This window comes from Peromyscus californicus, unplaced genomic scaffold (genome assembly GCF_007827085.1).
Source record: "Peromyscus californicus insignis strain IS unplaced genomic scaffold, ASM782708v3 Scaffold_5__1_contigs__length_169319896, whole genome shotgun sequence".
Taxonomy (NCBI): Eukaryota; Metazoa; Chordata; class Mammalia; order Rodentia; family Cricetidae; genus Peromyscus; species Peromyscus californicus.
In genome coordinates this window covers 7,206,221-7,223,523 of record NW_026294573.1, presented here as the reverse complement: position 1 = coordinate 7,223,523, position 17,303 = coordinate 7,206,221, and the positions used below count along the sequence as shown (strand labels likewise).

The 17,303-nt window shown below is 42.3% G+C and overlaps 1 protein-coding gene across 1 annotated transcript; it reads right to left on the bottom strand.

The window, feature by feature from the left end:
• Positions 1-548: 548 nt before the first annotated feature.
• Positions 549-16,497, bottom strand: LOC128096152 (oogenesin-3-like). The gene is given in 5 exon segments (XM_052715352.1): positions 549-554; positions 1,401-1,604; positions 8,883-9,159; positions 15,190-15,768; positions 16,211-16,497. Coding segments are annotated over 5 exon segments (1,353 nt in total).
• Positions 16,498-17,303: the final 806 nt, after the last annotated feature.

The window sequence follows — 17,303 nt, the reverse complement described above, 5'->3', positions numbered from 1 at the left end:
TCCCCCTATTATCTTTTTTTATTATGAAATTTTTGCATTCATTTTGCATACTAATCAAAGTTCCCCATCTTCCCTCTTCCTACCCGCTCCCAGCCTCCCTCCCAAGGCACTCCCTACTCCCTCCCACAAGAAGACAAGGCCTCTCATGTGGAGGCACATTCAGTAGAGGCAAGTCCAAGCTTTTCCCCTGCCTCAAGGCTTCATGAGGTGTCCCATCATAGGTAGTGGGCTCCACAATGCCCTCTGCTGCACCAGCGATGGATTCTGATCCTACAGCCAAGGGGCCTTCCAGCAGATCAAGCTACACAACTGTCTCACCATGCAAAGGGCCTAGTCCAGTCCCATGTAGGCTCCTCAGCCATTGATCCAGCTTTCATGAATTCTGTCTGTTTTGATTTGAGCTATAGAAGGTGCAATCTAAGCCAACATACTTCCCACTATTACTTGTGTGTGTAGTATCCTTGATGGATATTCCTTCACAATTAGTCATGGTTTAGGGCAAAACACACATAACAACCATGACACACTAAGTGTAGGACTTCCTGTCTCTATTTCTAAGAACAAGAAACGTGATGAAGAAAAAAAATTGTGTGATTCCAAGTTCTTATATTGCCACCTGATTCGATCTCACTTCATACCACTTGCTTTCTAAATCATTGAGCACCGTGTGAAGTCATGTGCTCTGAATCCCATTTCTGAGACCTTTCCCAAGGATTTCATGTCCTGCACAATTTTGAGAGTGACTAGCTTAGTGTGATGGGGAAAGAAGACACCACAGACACAGGTAGAGAAATGCTGGGCATGAGTGGTCAGTGTGCTGTGAAAGAGCTGCACCAGGAACTCCAAAACACAGAACATTTATTATATGCAATGGGTAAAAAGGTGCAGCTACTCATGCTATGGGATCTCTGTGAGGAACAGTCTCAAACTGTAATAATCTCAGAGAGGATTTCATCCATCCCCTCCTCCTACCCCCCGTAGGCTTCCATAGCTCAGAACTTATCAATAAAACCCAGGGGTCAAGTATGGGGTAATAATGTGGAAGATCAAAGAAGCAAAGGAACAACCACCAGTGACTTCTTACCTCTCCAGTTACTCTGATCTAATGAGGGGCCAAGATTATGTCTCCACCTCCCAAGCACTGGAATTAAAGGCGTGAGCCTCCCAAGTGCTGAGATTAAGGGTGTGTGCCACCACCAACTGGCCTCTATGGTTAAGTAGTGGCTAGCTCTGCCCCCTGGTCTCAGGGCAAGCTTGATTTGTCAGAACACCAACAAATAATACGACAGTACCAAGTAGTAACCTTTCCCAATTTATTGCTGGCACAGGCAATGCCTTCTCTCCAGATCATAGATAGAACAATTTAAACATTTATAGCATTGTCTTGTAGCAAAAGTCACTTTTTTGGGCTTTCTTTTTGTCCTTATTATATCCAAGAGTTCGGGGAAAAGTTAGTCAAACTGATCTACAAGTACTAGGCCCCTATGATCGTAGCATTCCAGGGGTGCAGGGTATAGCTCCTGGGTCAACTTGGTCAGTTTGGCTGTGTTGTGAAGCAGTTGCATCAGGAGAGGCAGAGACAGATTATTATCAATGAAATTGACCTAGTTTTTCTTATATTAGTTTTAACTTTTTTTTAATTATTTTTTTATTTCATTAGACAAAACAGGGGAAATGTGGTGATACTCTGTTTGTGCTGAAGTGTGGTGATATTTTATTTGTACGTTAATAAATAAGGCATGCCTGGAGATCAAGGGAAGAAAGGCCAGCCATTTTTAAGTAAACACAGAAGTCAAGCAGTGGTAGCACACGCCCTTAATCCGATCACACGTCAGGCAGTCTCTGTGTGTTCAAGGACACACTAGGGAAGGGCCAAGTGTAGTGAGACACGCCTTTAATCCCAGTACCAACCATAGAGACCTGGAGGTCTATGCAGACAGGCTGTGACAAGGAAGTGAGGTAGCTGGGCTAAGAGCCAATGAGAGGGCAGAACAGCAAGGCAATCAAAACCGAGGCAATCAAAATCAAGGTAGACAGGAAATCAGAGCATGTTGGAAGGTGCAGAGCTGGTGAGGTAAGGTAGCTGGTGGCTCACCGTATTTCCCTGATCTCTAAGGCTCTCAGCCCTATACTTGGCTCTGTGTTTCTTAATTAATAAGACCGTTTAGAAATTCGTTTACAGGGCCAGGTGTGACTCTAAGCTCCTGGACAGCGTCTTCTCTGGTTCCTCTGAAGCTTTTATAACCCATTACTACTCACCAGGAAGGTCTCAAACTCAGAGATCCTCCTGCCTCAGCCTCCCGAGTGCTGGGATTAAAGGCGTGTGCCTCTGTTGGGGGATCTGGTTTGTCCTGGGCCGGCTCTCTGGTGTTGGCTGGTTTTTGAAGCCCATTTCTGAGGTCCAGGTGTGTGTGTGTGTGTGTGTGTGTGTGTGTGTGTGTGTGTGTGTGTGTGTCTCGGGGTTACTCCGGTTCAGCGGTTCATTTCTTTGGTACACTCATCAGGAACAGATTTCAACCAGCATAACAACCTACCAACAAATATGAGACAATCTGTGATCTAGAGCTTTAATCAAATATTTCTTTACTTCTTTGGGGCTGAGGAGCCAACCAGGGCTTTGAATATACTGAGTCTGTTCATCACCACTCAGCTGTATCCAAAGCCACTTTTCTCAAGCACCTTGTACAATACCATGCCAGCTGATATGAAATGGGCAATATATATCAGTAAACCTTCCCCTAGATTCAGGCCACATAATTCAGTAGAAACTTCCCTAAGATGCTCAAACAAGACTCCATCTGAAAATGGCAATGGACTCCCTAATACTGAAGTAGAGACAGTAGAGAGCTTGGAACTGAAACACTTCCATCAGAAAGAACATGTGCTCTTAACCACAAGGCCATCTTTCCTCCTCATAAATTCAGAGTGTTTTAATTAAACAAAATTAGGTTTTGTTTATTATTTTGGGGTATGCATGTATGTGAACATGCCATAGGAAACAGAGGTCTGCAGACAACTTTAAAGAATTAGTCTTCTATTCTGGTAGTGGTGGCACACGCCTTTAATCCCAGAACTCAGGAAGCAGGGCCAGGACGATCTCTAAATTCAAGGCCAGCCTGGTCCACAGAGTGAGTTCCAGGACTGCCAGAGCTATACAAAGAAACTATGTTGTGAAAATAAAAAAACAAATAAACAAAAAAAAAAAGAATTAGTCTTCTTATTGCTCACACGAAAGTCAGGTCCTGGTCCTGATGCAGACAGCAAATTTATTTGCTGAGCCATCTCAAACATACTCCATGTCTTTTTTGTTTGAATTGTCATACCCATCTGTGAGATGCATGTTGGTCATTCCAGGAAACTCTGAGAAGGAGACCTTAAACTTTACTGCCCATGAAGTACTCAGGCAGTCTCTGTGTGTTCAAGGACACACTAGGGAAGGGCCAAGTGTAGTGAGAGTCCCCTGTATGAACCTGACATGAGGAACCAGGTGACAGTGGCTCCTTTTCTCTGCAGATGGATTGATGTAGGACTGACTGAATAGGATTAGAAAATATTTCTATACCTGGGGTTGAACTATGGAAAATTCTCTTCTTAGACAACCTATAATGGGTTCTGGATGTATGGAGAGATATGTATTTTGTCGTCCAGCCATGTCCTCAATGGGATATTTGATCCCTGAGCATTGATATACTGTAAATAATTTCAAATGTGACTTCCAACAAGGATTAAATATGGGAGCATTGTGTGTGAAATATCCCTGTCTTGGTATTCACTTTTTACTTCTTGTTTAGTATACTTCCTGAAGATTCCTTTACGCTTCATGACAGTCAGCACACAACCACAATGATTTCTCATCTCTGTTTTTAATTTAAAAAAGTGAATCCCAGCTTGACCAGGCTCCAGTGACTATAGGGACAACACAAATAGAGCTTGTTTTTTCTTTCATTTTCTGTCTTTTGGGGCAGTGGGAAGCCACAAGGTGGGGTAGACCTGGGAGGACCAGGAATTAAGGGTGACTGGAGTACATGATGAGAATTTCCCATTTAATCAATAAAAATAAGTTTGAAAAAGTGATGAAGGTAAAACAGTGTGATAGCAACGTCTTTCACTGCCATGTGATTATACAGGCAAAAGGGAACACAAAGGAGAAACTTCAGGGATAGCAATGCGAAAATCCAGACAGAAATCACAATTCCATGGTTAAGATAGAGTTCTTGGCAAGAATCAGTAATCCTTTGTTTTATGTCCTGTCTGTCCATTTTGTCCTGTTGATTTGAGGATACTTTGTTGTCCAGTGACTAACTTTTGCCACAATGAAAGTTAACTCCATATGCAGTTTCTTCAATGCCCATATTTTCTCTGAAGTAGATTGGTACTGCCAGGAGCCGACATGTCTCATAGTCATAACAAAAAAGAAAAATTTTCTAAGGATACATTTTGGACTTACCAAAATAGGATAGATAATGAAATTATTTTCTCTGAATTTGTCAAATACAAATGGACTAGACATTGTTTAGGTATTTATTACTTGTATATATTGTATATAGTTATTGTACTTTTGTATATAGTTTTTCTTATATTAGTTATAAGCTTTTTCTTTTTTTTTTCCTTTTTATTAAAATAGAAAAGGGGAAAAAAAAAAGATAGAGTTCTTAGGTTGGGTGGGTTCTAGAGGCCAAGAATATAAAACTTGTCCAACTATAACTATTATAAGTTTTTACTTGAAGGATACCAGCTTAAAGGGAAATGCTTATAGAATAAGGCCCCACAGTTAGATGAGCCTGTTGTTAAATGTTAGTGATCTCAGCATTCAGGAGGACCAGAATTAAGGGTCAGAAGTTCAAGGGAAAGTATGGGCTGTGAGGGTATTAAGAAAAAGAAAAATGAAAGAAAAAAAGAATAGAGTGTGGAGAGACCCCATTCCCTTTGTTCTATGTTTTAATTTTCCTGCAGCCAACTTTATGATCCAACTGGACATCTTAGCATGAACCACTCTCATGTACATCTTTGGTTTGGGAGAAATACACCCAGGATAATTTAAGAGTGTTGGCCTTTATCTGGAATGTACATAAACAGATTTGAAGAGTTTCCCCAGGAGAAGTAGATTTAAAATTAGAAGTATGCTAAAGGCATTATGTCCTCAGTGTTGCAAAAATAGCACTTAAAGCTTATTTTAAAATCTCCCCCACCTCACTGCCACCCTCTCAACAGGGTCTCACTGTATAACTCAGAGATCCTCCTGCCTCTGCCTACCAAGTGCTGGAATTAAAGGCTTGAAGAACTACCACACCCTGACAGAATCATTTCTTATCTGACACAGTTTTCCATCCTGCAACATTAGGCTGTGTCTTATTCTGATCTTTTATTAATCCAGTGAGACTTTCTAGGGCTGTCAAATTTAGTTCATTGTCAAAAAAGATTTAAAGTAGAATTTAATTTTGGAAAATTTTGTCAAAAAAGTTAGGGGACTGGAGAGATGGTTCAGTGATTAAGAAGAGTACATGCTGCTCTTTCATGGAACTTAGGTACCACGACCAAACTCCACATGGTAACTAACAACTCAAGTTCCCATGTCCTCTTCTGCCCTCCACAGGCACCAGGCACACACTTTGTACATTCTATTGTACACGCAAGCAAAACACCAACACGTGAAATGATATATAACATACAATCACATATACCTTAAAACTTAAGCCAAGCTGTGGTGACACATTCCTTTAATCCGAGCTGGAGAGGCAGAGGTAGGTGGATCTCTTAGTTCAAGGGCAGCCTGGTGGTGAGTTTCAGTACAGCCAGGACTACACAGAGAAACCCTGTCTCAAAAAGCCAAAAAAAAAAAAAAAAAAAAAAAAAACCCTCACAGAGAACTGCCTGCCTCTGCATCCCCAGAGCTGAGATTAAACTCATGAGGATGCTATTATTGCTCCTTCAAGTGTTTTATTGATTTGGCCAGAGAAGACCCCAAAGCTCTTAAAACAAAATACGTAAAAAAGATAGACTTCTCTTCCATTCTTTCTTTTTTTCCCCTAGTCTCAAAGGAAGCATAGGAAATCCAGTGTCACAGGAATACCTCTGTCTCAGAGTTCAAGCTTTCCAGATGTTCTGAGTGCATCTGAGTGTGGCTCTGTCATGTATGAAAGTTCATGTTCTTTGCACACTGACTTTGAGACAGTGACTTCAGCCCTGTTATCTTAAGCTGACAGTTTAGCTTCTTCAGGCTTTAAATGATTCAGTGGGTGAGTACCACCAAACTAAGAGGCAAACTTTGAGAGTAATAAGTGACGACACACTGGGAAGAGACAGCTCGTGGTTCCACTGTGCCCTTCTCACTGTGATATTAGGTTTGAGTGTTGATATATTATAACTGCCAAGTCCTACTTCCATCAAGGGCTGCTTACATGGGCATTGTGTCTGAAATGTCCTTGTCTTAGAAATCATGGCAGTCTGCACACAACACAATGATGATGAAGTACACGACTTCTGATCTCTACTTCTTTTTTTTAATTTATTGTTTTTGTAACCCAACTGCATTTTCCTTTCCCTTCTGTCTTCCTGGCACCCCAATACCCACTTCTCCCCATCCATTTCTCTTCAGAAAAGGGCAGTCCTCCCATGGACATCAATCACCCATGCTTTATCAAGTGGCAGTGAACTAGGCACCTCTTGTCATATTAAGGCTGAGTGAGACAGCCCAGGCGGGAAGGGTCCAAACTATCTTATAACTGTTGGAACAGCCAAGATAAAAAAAAAAAAACACACACGTAAAAGCTCATGCTGGTAAGTATATAAAATATGGTGGTTTCTCAGAAAAATGGAAATTGATCTACCTCAAGATCCAGTTATACTACTACTGGCATATACCCAAAGAATGCTGCATCCTACCACAAGGACATTTGCTCAACTATGTTCACAGCATTTTTATTTGTAATAGCCAGAAACTGGAAACAACCTAGATGTGCCTCAACTGAAGAATGAATAAAGAAAATGTGGTACATTTACACAATAGAATATTACTCAGCTGTTAAAAACAAATGGATAAAACTAGATAAGATCATCCTGAGTGAGGTAACTCAGACCCAGAAAGACAAACATGGTATGTAAGCATGCTACAATATAGACCCAGAGAAACTAAATAACAAGGAGGGATCAAGAGGCGATGCATGGATCTCATTGTGAAGAAGAAATAGAAAGGACAACACCAGTGAACAGGGTGAGGCATCTGCATAGGGGTGTGGGGATGAGAACAGGAGGGTCATGAGAATGGCGTGGGATGGAGGGAAAGTGTACTGGGAGAAACATTTCTGGGAAGAGCTAGAAACCTAGTGCAATGGACACTCTCTTGTCTCTATTTTGAATAAACAAATTGAGGAAGAAATTGTTGGATACCAATTCTCTTATTGTTATCTAAATGTACAGGCAAAAGAGAACATATGTCACAGCTTCAGGGACAGCAACACCAAAATTCATGCAGAAATCAATTACAGGTTTAAGATCCAGCACTAAGGTTGGAGAGAGTTAGGAGGTCAAGAGTGTGATATTTGTTCAACTATTGGAGGGTTTTATTTGAAGGTGGTCCCTTGTAACGGTTCCACTCAAGTCTCAATGGATATCATAATCTGCAAAGAATGAAAACCCAGTGCATATTTGTCTTTGTCAACCTGGATCAGACTTTGGGGAGTCTATTGCCAGACTGTTCACTGGCAGCACATTGAAAACATAGTACAATTTAGGCAAGTGTTCAGGCAGCAACCAGTCCAATCAGTCCAATTCCAGATGCAAAGTAAAGCTTAGGGTGTGACTACATAGAATCTTTTTTACAAAGTACACATGACCATGATCATAGGTTCTATAGCTAAAAGGCTCATATCTGGTATAATTTTGGACCAACAGCAAGGTCCTAAAAGTATATGTGACCTCTATTCTGGGCTAATCATCCTGAGGAATTTGGGTGAAGTCTGACTCTATAGCAAAAAGCTCTCCAGGTCCTCAACAAAATCCACTCTGGGTTTGCAAGATGGAATGTAGGCATTGATTTTTTTTAAATCTCCATTGAGGAGTCATCCCTGCATGATTAAAATTTCTAGTATTCTTACTGCACTGTGTTCCAAACAACCACTAACTGTGAAGAACACCATACAATACTCCTCCAGATTCTTAGGGTCCCACAGTACCTCTAAAAGCTACCAGAACAACATTTACATGTATTAATTGTTTCTCTGATGCCAAATCATCACTTAGAAATGCATATAATTTTCTCTCTGACTCTACCAGTCTCCTGTCCCTTCATCCCATTGTTCTTCACGTCAACCTGAGTCCCTGTGATCTGAACCCTTTGCACTCCATTTTCTTTCCAAAATATTAAGCACTGTGAAGCCATATGCTCTAGAACCCCTTGATGAGAGACATGTCTGTAAGATGCCATGACTTGATTAGGGCAATAGGGAAAGAAACAGGTATTGAAATGCTGGGAACAAGTGGGCTGTGCTCTCGAATGAAGATGCACAAACAACCCAAAATACTCAGCACATTTTATTATATGCAAGTGAGGATGTCCATAGTATACATACACTCCCAACACTAGGCTTCCATTTTTAGTACCAGAAGAAACCTTATCCTACTTATTGAAAAAGTAAGGCAAAAATTTCTGCCCTCCAGGGTATAGAATCGTGAGTGAAAGCACTCCAAATAGGAGAAAAAGAGACGTGCTTGGGCTCCCTTTCTGCCCTGAGTATATCCAGCAGCTCAGCACAAAGTAGCTTAAATTCCTCATAGCATAACAGAGGTGTGGGGTACATCTCATGGGTCAGCTTTCTCAGCTTGGCTGTGTGATGTAGAAGGTTCTTCAGGACAAGCAGAGAGATATCATTATTTGTGAAATTGACCTTAGTAAGCTGGGAACATTGGCTCAGGGAAGGCAAGATAGCATTGAAATGACAGTCCCTCATCTTGCACTCTTCCAATTCCAGGGTTTGCAGGGTACTTGCGATTCTCTCAAGGAGAACCCCAAGAAGCTTAGGGCATGAATCAGATAGCTCTACACCACTCAGGTTCAGATGTTTGAGCTCACAGATGTTCAGGCACTGGCTCAGGTAATCCAAGTCTGACTGGGAGAGCCAGCAGTCAGTGATTGACAGGGTCTTCAAGGGGGTCTTCAGGTACCTAGGGAGAGATCAAAAGATTAGTTATGCCAAAAAGTATTGAAGAGGATTGGTGGGAATGAAAGCAAGGCAGATGATGCTTTTCCCAAATTTAGTCAGCCTATATGATGGATTCATTCAGCTTCATCCTAGCAGTGTCTTTAAGAGTCCCCTGCAGCCGGGTGGTGGTGGTATACGCCTTTAATCCCAGCACCCAGGAGGCTGAGCCAGGTGGATCTCTGGGAGTTCCAGGCCAGCCTGGGCTACCAAGTGAGTTCCAGGAAAGGCGCAAAGCTACACAGAGAAACCCTGTCTTGAAAAACAAAACAAACAAACAAAAAAAAAAAAAAAAAAAAAAAAGCCAGGCGCTGGGGATTTAGCTCAGAGGTAGAGCACTTGCCAATCAAGCACAAGGTCCTGGGTATGATCCTCAGCTCCAGAAAAAAAAAAAAAGATGTTATGGAGTTAGAGAGATGGCTCAGAGGTTAAGAGCACTGCTTATTCTTCCAAAGGTCCTGAGTTCAATTCCCAGCAACCACATGGTGGCTCACAACCATCTGTAAAGAGATCTGGTTCCCTCTTCTGGCCTGCAGGGATATGTGCAGACAAAACACTGTATATATAATTAATTAATTAATTAATTAATTAATCTTTAAGAGTCCCTTGCTATGGGCCCTGAGACACAGCCAGTCCCCAGGAACCCCAGACCAACTCTGCCCCACTTGCTGGCCAGCAGGGGAAATTCCTGTGGCCAGGCTCCTCCTACAAAACCCCCATCAGACCCTGCAATCTACAAGACCCAAACCCTATCCCAATACCCATCTGCCTGAGACGCCTGCAACTTCCTGAGACAAGGAATCCAATCTGCCAGCCCTCCCTGGATCAAGAAGTGAGTGACTGTTCTCGCAGCCAGAGAGTCCTGCCTCTAGGACCCAGGTCCTGGGACACAACCAGTCCCCAGAAACCCCCATCCAACTCTGCCCAGTTGCTGGCCAGCAGGGAAAACTCCTGGAGCCAGGCTCTCCCCACCAAAAACTCCCATCAAACCCTGCAATCTACAAGACCCACACCTGTGGTGGTATTGTGTTCCCCGAAATATTGTACACCCTAATAAACTTATCTGGGGTCAGAGACAGAACAGCCACAATATTAAACACAGATGATAGGCAGTGGTAGCACACGCCTTTAATCCCAGCTCTTGGGAGGCAGAGCTAGGCAGAAATCCATGTGTTCAAGGATACAGCCAAGCATGGTGACTCACACCTTTAATCCCAGAAAGTAAGCCTTTAATCCCAGGGAATGATAGAAGGCAGAAAGATTTAGAAGGCATGAGGACCAGAAATTAGAAGCACATGGCTGGTTAAGCATTCAGAATTTTGAGTAGCAATTCAGCTGAGACCCATTCTGGATGAGGACTCAGAAGCCTCCAGTCTGAGGAAACAAGACCAGCTGAGGATCTGGAGAGGTGAGGTATCTGTGGCTTGTTCTGGCTCTCTGATCTTCCAGTGTTCACCCCAATAACTGGCCTCAGGTTTGATTTTATTAATAAGAACTTTTAAGATTCATGCTACACACACCCTACTCCAATACCCATCTGCCTGAGACCCCAGTGATTTCCTGAGACAAGGAATCTACCAGCTCTCATTGGACCAAGAGAGGCTTCCTGAGAAAAAGAATCCACCAGCTCTGACTAGACCAAGAGCCCTGATAAGACCAAGAGGGGCTCCCTGAGCCACAGAATCAGCTAGTTTGGATGGGGAAAAAATAGCTGCATGTGGTACAGAATCTGCCAGTTCCAATTATACCAAGAGCTAAGATTGAGACACAGACACAAGTTAGATTTCAATAAACAACAAAAACTATAGATCACCCAGGAGGAATAGATGCCAGGAAATAATCGAATTTAGAGCTGAAATCAATGAAATAGAAACAAAGAGAACAATATAAAGAATCAATAAAACAGAGTTGTTTCTTTGAAAAAAAAATCAACAGATAGACAAGCCCTTATCCAGACTAACCAAAAGGCAGAGAGAGAGCATCCAAATTAGCAAAATCAGAAATGAAAAGGAAGACATAAAGCAAAGAGGAAATCCAGAGAATCATCAGGTCATACTTCAAAAACCTCTACTCCACAAATTGGAAAATCTGAAGGAAATGGACAATTTTCTGGATAGATACCACATACCAAAGTTAAATCAAGACTAGATAAACTATGTAAATAGACCAATAACCACTAAGAAAATAGAAATAGTCATTAAAAGTCTCCCCACCACAGAAAGCCCAGGACCAGATGGTTTCAGCGCAGAATTCTACCAGTTTTTCAAAGAGAAGAGCTAATTCCAATGCTCTTCAAATTGTTCCACACAATAGAAACAGAAAGAACATTACCAAGCTCTTCTTATGAGGCTACAGTTACCCTGATACCCAAACCACACAAAGATGCAAAAAAGAAAGAGAATTACAGACCAATCTCCCTCATGAACATTGATGCAAAAGTACTCAACAAAATATTGGCAAACCAAATCTAAGAACGCATTAAAAAATTATCCACCATGATCAAGTAGGCTTCATCCCAGAGATACAAGGATGGTTCAACCTAAGAACATAAGAAAGTCTGTCAATGTAATACACCATATAAACAAACTAAAAAAAATGATTTTTTTAACTGGATGCTGAAAAAGCATGACAAAATCCAACACACCTTCATGATAAAGTCCTAGAGATCAGGAATACAAGAAACATACCTAAACTTAATAAAGGCAATTTACAACAAGCCAACATCAAATTAAATGGAGAGAAAATCAAAGCGATTTCACTAAAATCAGGAACAAAACAAGGCTGTCCACTCTCCCCATATTTATTCAATATAGTACTTGAAGTTTTAGCTAGAACAATAAGACAATAAAAGGAGATCAAAGGGATACAAATTGGAAAGGAAGAAGTCAAAATTTCACTCTGTGCAGACAATATAATAGTATACATAAGTGACCCCAAAAATTCTAGAAGGGAACTCCTATAGCTGATAAATTCCTTCAGTAATGTGGCAGGATACAAGATCAACTCAAAAAAATCAGTAGCCCTCCTATACACAAATGATAAAAGGGCTGAGAAAGAAATCAGAGAATCACACTTTACAATAGCCACAAATAATATAAAATACCTTGGTGTAACTCTAAGCAAATGGAAAACCTGTTTGACAAGAACTTTAAGTGTCTGAAGAAAGAAATTGAAGAAGGTATCAGAAAATAGAAAGACGTCCCATGCTCATGGATAGGTAGGATTAACATAGTAAAAATGGCAATCTTACCTAAAGCAATCTACAGATTCAATGCAATCCCCGTTAAAAATTCCAACACAATTCTTCACCGACCCCAAAAGAACAATACTCTAATTCATATAGAAAACAGAAAACCCAGGATAGCTAAAAGAATCCTTACAACCAAGCTACCTCTGGAGGCATCACCATCTTTGACATCAAGCTGTACTATAGACCTATAGTAATAAAAACAGCCTGGTATTAACATAAAAATGGAGATATGGACCAATGGAATCAAATTGAAGACCCTGACATTTATCCAGACACATATGAACACATGATTCTTGAGAAAGAAGCCAAAACGAACAATGAAAAAAAGAAAGTATCTTCAACAAATGGTGCTGGCATAATTGCATGTCAACATGGTAAAAGATTTCAAATAGATCCATATCTGTCACCATGCACAAAACTCAAGTCCAAGTGGATCAAAGACCTCAACATAAATCCAGTTACACTGAGCTTGATAGAAGAGAAAGTAGGAAGTACTCTTGAATAGCACAGGAGGCCACTTCCTAACTATAACACCAGTAGCACTGACACTGAGTAAAACAATAAATAAAAGGGACCTGCTGAAACTGAGAAGCTTCTGTAAGGCAAAAGACACAGTAAATAAGACAAAATGACAGCCTACAGAATCAGAATAGATTTTTCACCAGCCCCACATCTGACAGAGGACTGATTCCAAAATATATAAAGAACTCAAGAAACTACACAAAGTAAGGAACAATCCAATTAAAAAATGGGTATAAGGGTGGTGGTGGCACACACCTTTAATTTCAGCACCCAGGAGGGAGAGCCAGGTGGATCTCTGTGAGTTCAAGGCTAGCCAGGTCTACAGAGTAAGATCCAGGACAGGCAACAAAACTACACAGAGATACCCTGTCTCGAAAAACAAAACAAAACCAAAAAACCATAAACAAAAGGGGGGGGGGGCTATAGAGCTAAACAGAGAATTCTCAAAAGAATAATTTGAAATGGCAGAAAGACAATTAAGGAATTGCTCAGCATCCTTAATCATCAGATAGATGCAAATGAAAATGACTCTGAGATACCATCTTACACCTGTCAGAATGGCTAAGATAAAAAAGCACTGCAGACAGCTTATGTTGGAGAGGATGTTGAGCAAGGGGAACACTCCTCCAGTACACTGGTGGGAGTGTAAACTGGTACAGGCACTTTGGAAATCAGTATGGTAGTTTCTCAGAAAATTGGGAATCAATGTACCTCAAGACCCAGCCATACCACTCTTGGACATATACCCAAGGAATGCTCAAACATACCACAATGACACATGCTCAACTCCATTCATAGCAGCATTATTCATAATAGCCAGATCCTGGAAAGAACCTAGATGTCCATCAACTGAAGAATGGATTATGAAAATGTGGTACATATACACAGTGGAGTACTACTCAGCAGAGAAAAACAATGACAGCATGAAATTTGCAGGCAAAGGGATGGAAATAGAAAATACCATTCTGAGTGAGGTAACCGAGACTCAGAAGGACAAAGATGGTATCTATGTACTCACTCATAAGTGGATACTCGGCATAAAGCATAGGATAATCAGACAACAACCCACAACACCAGAGAAGCTAACAAACAAGGAAGACCCAAAGAAGGACACATGGATCACTCTGGTTAGGGGAAATAGACAATATTTCCATGAGTAAAATCTGGGTGAGGGGTGAGCATTGGAGGGTAGGGAATATGGGATGAGAACATAAAGGAATGGGATGGTTGAGCTGGAACAGGCATTAAGAGGGAAAGCAATGAAAGAAATACAATGATAGAGGGATATCATGGGAATATAGAGAAACCCACAGCTAAGGAAATTGCCAGAAATCCCCAAGAATGAATCTAGCGTATGGGGAGAGGGTGCCCGAACTAAACTGGCTTTCCCCTGTAATCAGATGGGTGAACACCATAACTGTCATCACAGAGCTTTTCTCTAATGACTGATGGAGGCAGATGCAGAGGTCCACTACCAAGCACCAGGCAGAGCTCCGGGTGTCCAGTCCAAGAGAGAGAAGAGGGATTCTATGAGCAAGTGCATCAAACCTAACTAGTGGGAAATCATGAAAGGTGGATCAACAGCTGTGGAGCATGCATGGGACTGGACTAGGTGCTCTGCATGGTGAGACAGTTGCATAGCTTGATCTGCTTGGGGGGCACCCTGGCGGTAGGATCAGAATCCATCTCTGGAGAATGAGTGGCCATTTTATAGCCCTCTACCTATGATGGGACACCTTGTACAGCCTAGAGGCAGGGTAAGGGCTTGGAATTGCTTCTACTGGATATGCCTCCTCATGGGAGGCCTTTCCTTCTTGTGGGTGGGAGTGGGATATGGGTTGGGATGGGGAAGGGGGGGAGAAGATGGAAGAGAGGTATCTTTGATTCATGTGTAAAATCAATGAAAAAGTTTTCTTTATATATATAAAATAAGAGTCCCCCGATATGTATGTTCCCCACCACAGCTGTGTCCTGTTTCCCAATGTCAACTATTTCTCCTCTAATCAACCCCTTCTTGGACCCCAAACAACCTTTTACACATGAGCAATTACAGGTGTGCTGATGCCTATTCACAAATGTCTGAGCATAGAGCTCATCTGCCAGGTTAACCTATGTCCCCACCAATGCTAGGTTCACAGTGGTCAGACCATCAAGGACCCACTAATCTGTAAAGAAAAGGATGTGGTTGCTATGTTCTGGAGGACACTCTCCATCCTTCCTTACCTGAGCCACTCCTCAAGGCAGCCTGTTAAAAAGTAGATATTATATACAGAGAGATTCTGAAGACAAGGGAATCTGGAGATCTGAGAAACAAACATGCTTCTCCATTCTTGCTCTGCAGAAGCAGCAGATCTTAAGGGCTTCCAAATTGCCACTAGCACAAGGGTGTGAAGATTTCTCATCTGCTCCAGGTAAGGACAAAGCTCTACGATGAATTCAAGGGACCATCCACTCAGCTGCAGCTCCAGGATACAGTCTAGATTTATCATTTTGAAGATCTGTACAGCAGCGAAGACAGGTGAATCCCAAATCTTCAGCTTTCTACAGCATACATGAATGGAATCTTTTCGTTGCTGGGCCCAATGTAACAAGTGCCAGTCACATTGATTGTACCTGGCCTTCATGAGTTCAAGATCAGTTACTACCTTAAAACTTTTCTTCACCCCAGAGTTAGGACTGATTTCCACTGGTTGCTCCTGCCTCTCGGCTTGTGGTGAGCAGTCACCTTCATGGGTTTCTGCTCTAATGCTCCAGAAGTCATGGTCCTCATCCGTCAAATCAAGCACTCTGAGTTTTGACCTCCTGTTAGTAAAACAGGTAGAATTCCCAGAAGATAAGACAAGATACATCTTATAGTCTACTTCTTGTCCACATCTCACATCAGCTTCCCTTCCAAATCTTTGCTTTCTCAAGATCAAACCTCGTGCTCAGTGAAAATGGTCTTTGCCAGCAAGGCATCTATCTCATCTCCCTCCATTCCGTTCCCATAAACCCCAGCCTCATTCCACTTTTAGCTGTAGAGCTGGCAGGGAGAGGCCTATCCCTCAGTGGCTATGTCTACTCTTGTGCCCTCCACGTGTCATTAATTGCCCAGACGCCTGAGACCTGGCCCAAACCTCTGCAGTTCTCTATGCTGATGCTATAAGAAGCCTCTGATCCACCTTTGGCCAAGTTCTCCGTGTCCCCAGTTGTTCCTTCTCTGCACCCCCACAGACTTCCTCCATCCTAGCTGGGTCCTGATTACCTGGGATGAACCTTGTCTGTAATCAGCACATCTAGTCCTTCAAGCAGAGCTTTCAAAGTCTCCAGGTCAGAGTCCTTTATCAGGGCTCCCACAGAAAGGTCTGGGAATGGCCAGGCAGCCACCATGGCCCTCAACATGTTTGTACGTCTGTTTTTGAAGGCCTCCTCAAACATCTCCGGGAGCAGTCCCACAGGCAGGTCCTCCAGAATAGAAATGGTCAAGTCCTCCTCCCTCAGCAGCCTCTGTCTTGCCAGCTTCATGAGTGTGGGTGGGGCCCGGTGTCCCATCATGACTGGTTTTCAGGGATAATAATCCTGAGGAAGCATGAAAGCAAAGACACCATTCAGAAAACTTAGGAAGCTTTTCTTCTTCCCACACAAGAACCTCTCTGTGGTGATGGTGGACATCTCAGTTTTCACATTTTGATCACCATGTGAGGGTTTTAAAGCCACACCTATCCTGTCTGCAGTGGGAAGCCTCTCAAAAGCATACTCTTTCCCAAACACCCCATCCTATTCCAACCACAGTTCAGGTGAATCCATTTCCACTAAGGGCTCTCTGGGAAGCCTGAAGGCTCAGCCCATGTGGTCAGTTCTCCAGGACCTCAAAGAAAGCAAAGGAAACATCCCATTTCCAACCTTGCCAGTCTCCGTTCACCTGGCTGACCCAGCCTGGAACAATTGAGGGAATCTGTGAGATGGACATCATTAGTTATTGACCTCACTTGTTGGTTATCACTGGTCCTGATGTTTCAGGGAAAGAGGCAGGAGGGCTGTAAGCATGTATTCTCTGTGTTACGGAGCTGGACAGGGTAACAAAGAAACAGCCGGGTGGTGGTGGCCCAGGTCTTTAATCCCAGCATTCCGGAGGCAGAGCCAGGTTGATCTCTGTGAGACTGAGGCCACCCTAGTCTACAGAGAGACTTCCAGGACAGGCTCCAAAGCTACAGAGAAACCTTGTCTTGAAAAACCAAAAAAAAACACCAAAAAAAAAAAAAAAAAAAAAGAAAGAAAGAAAGAAACACTAAAAATTCAGTCAGTAAACCTTCAGTAGGTACTGCCATGGTCTGTAATGTTTGTAAAGCATCTGGAAA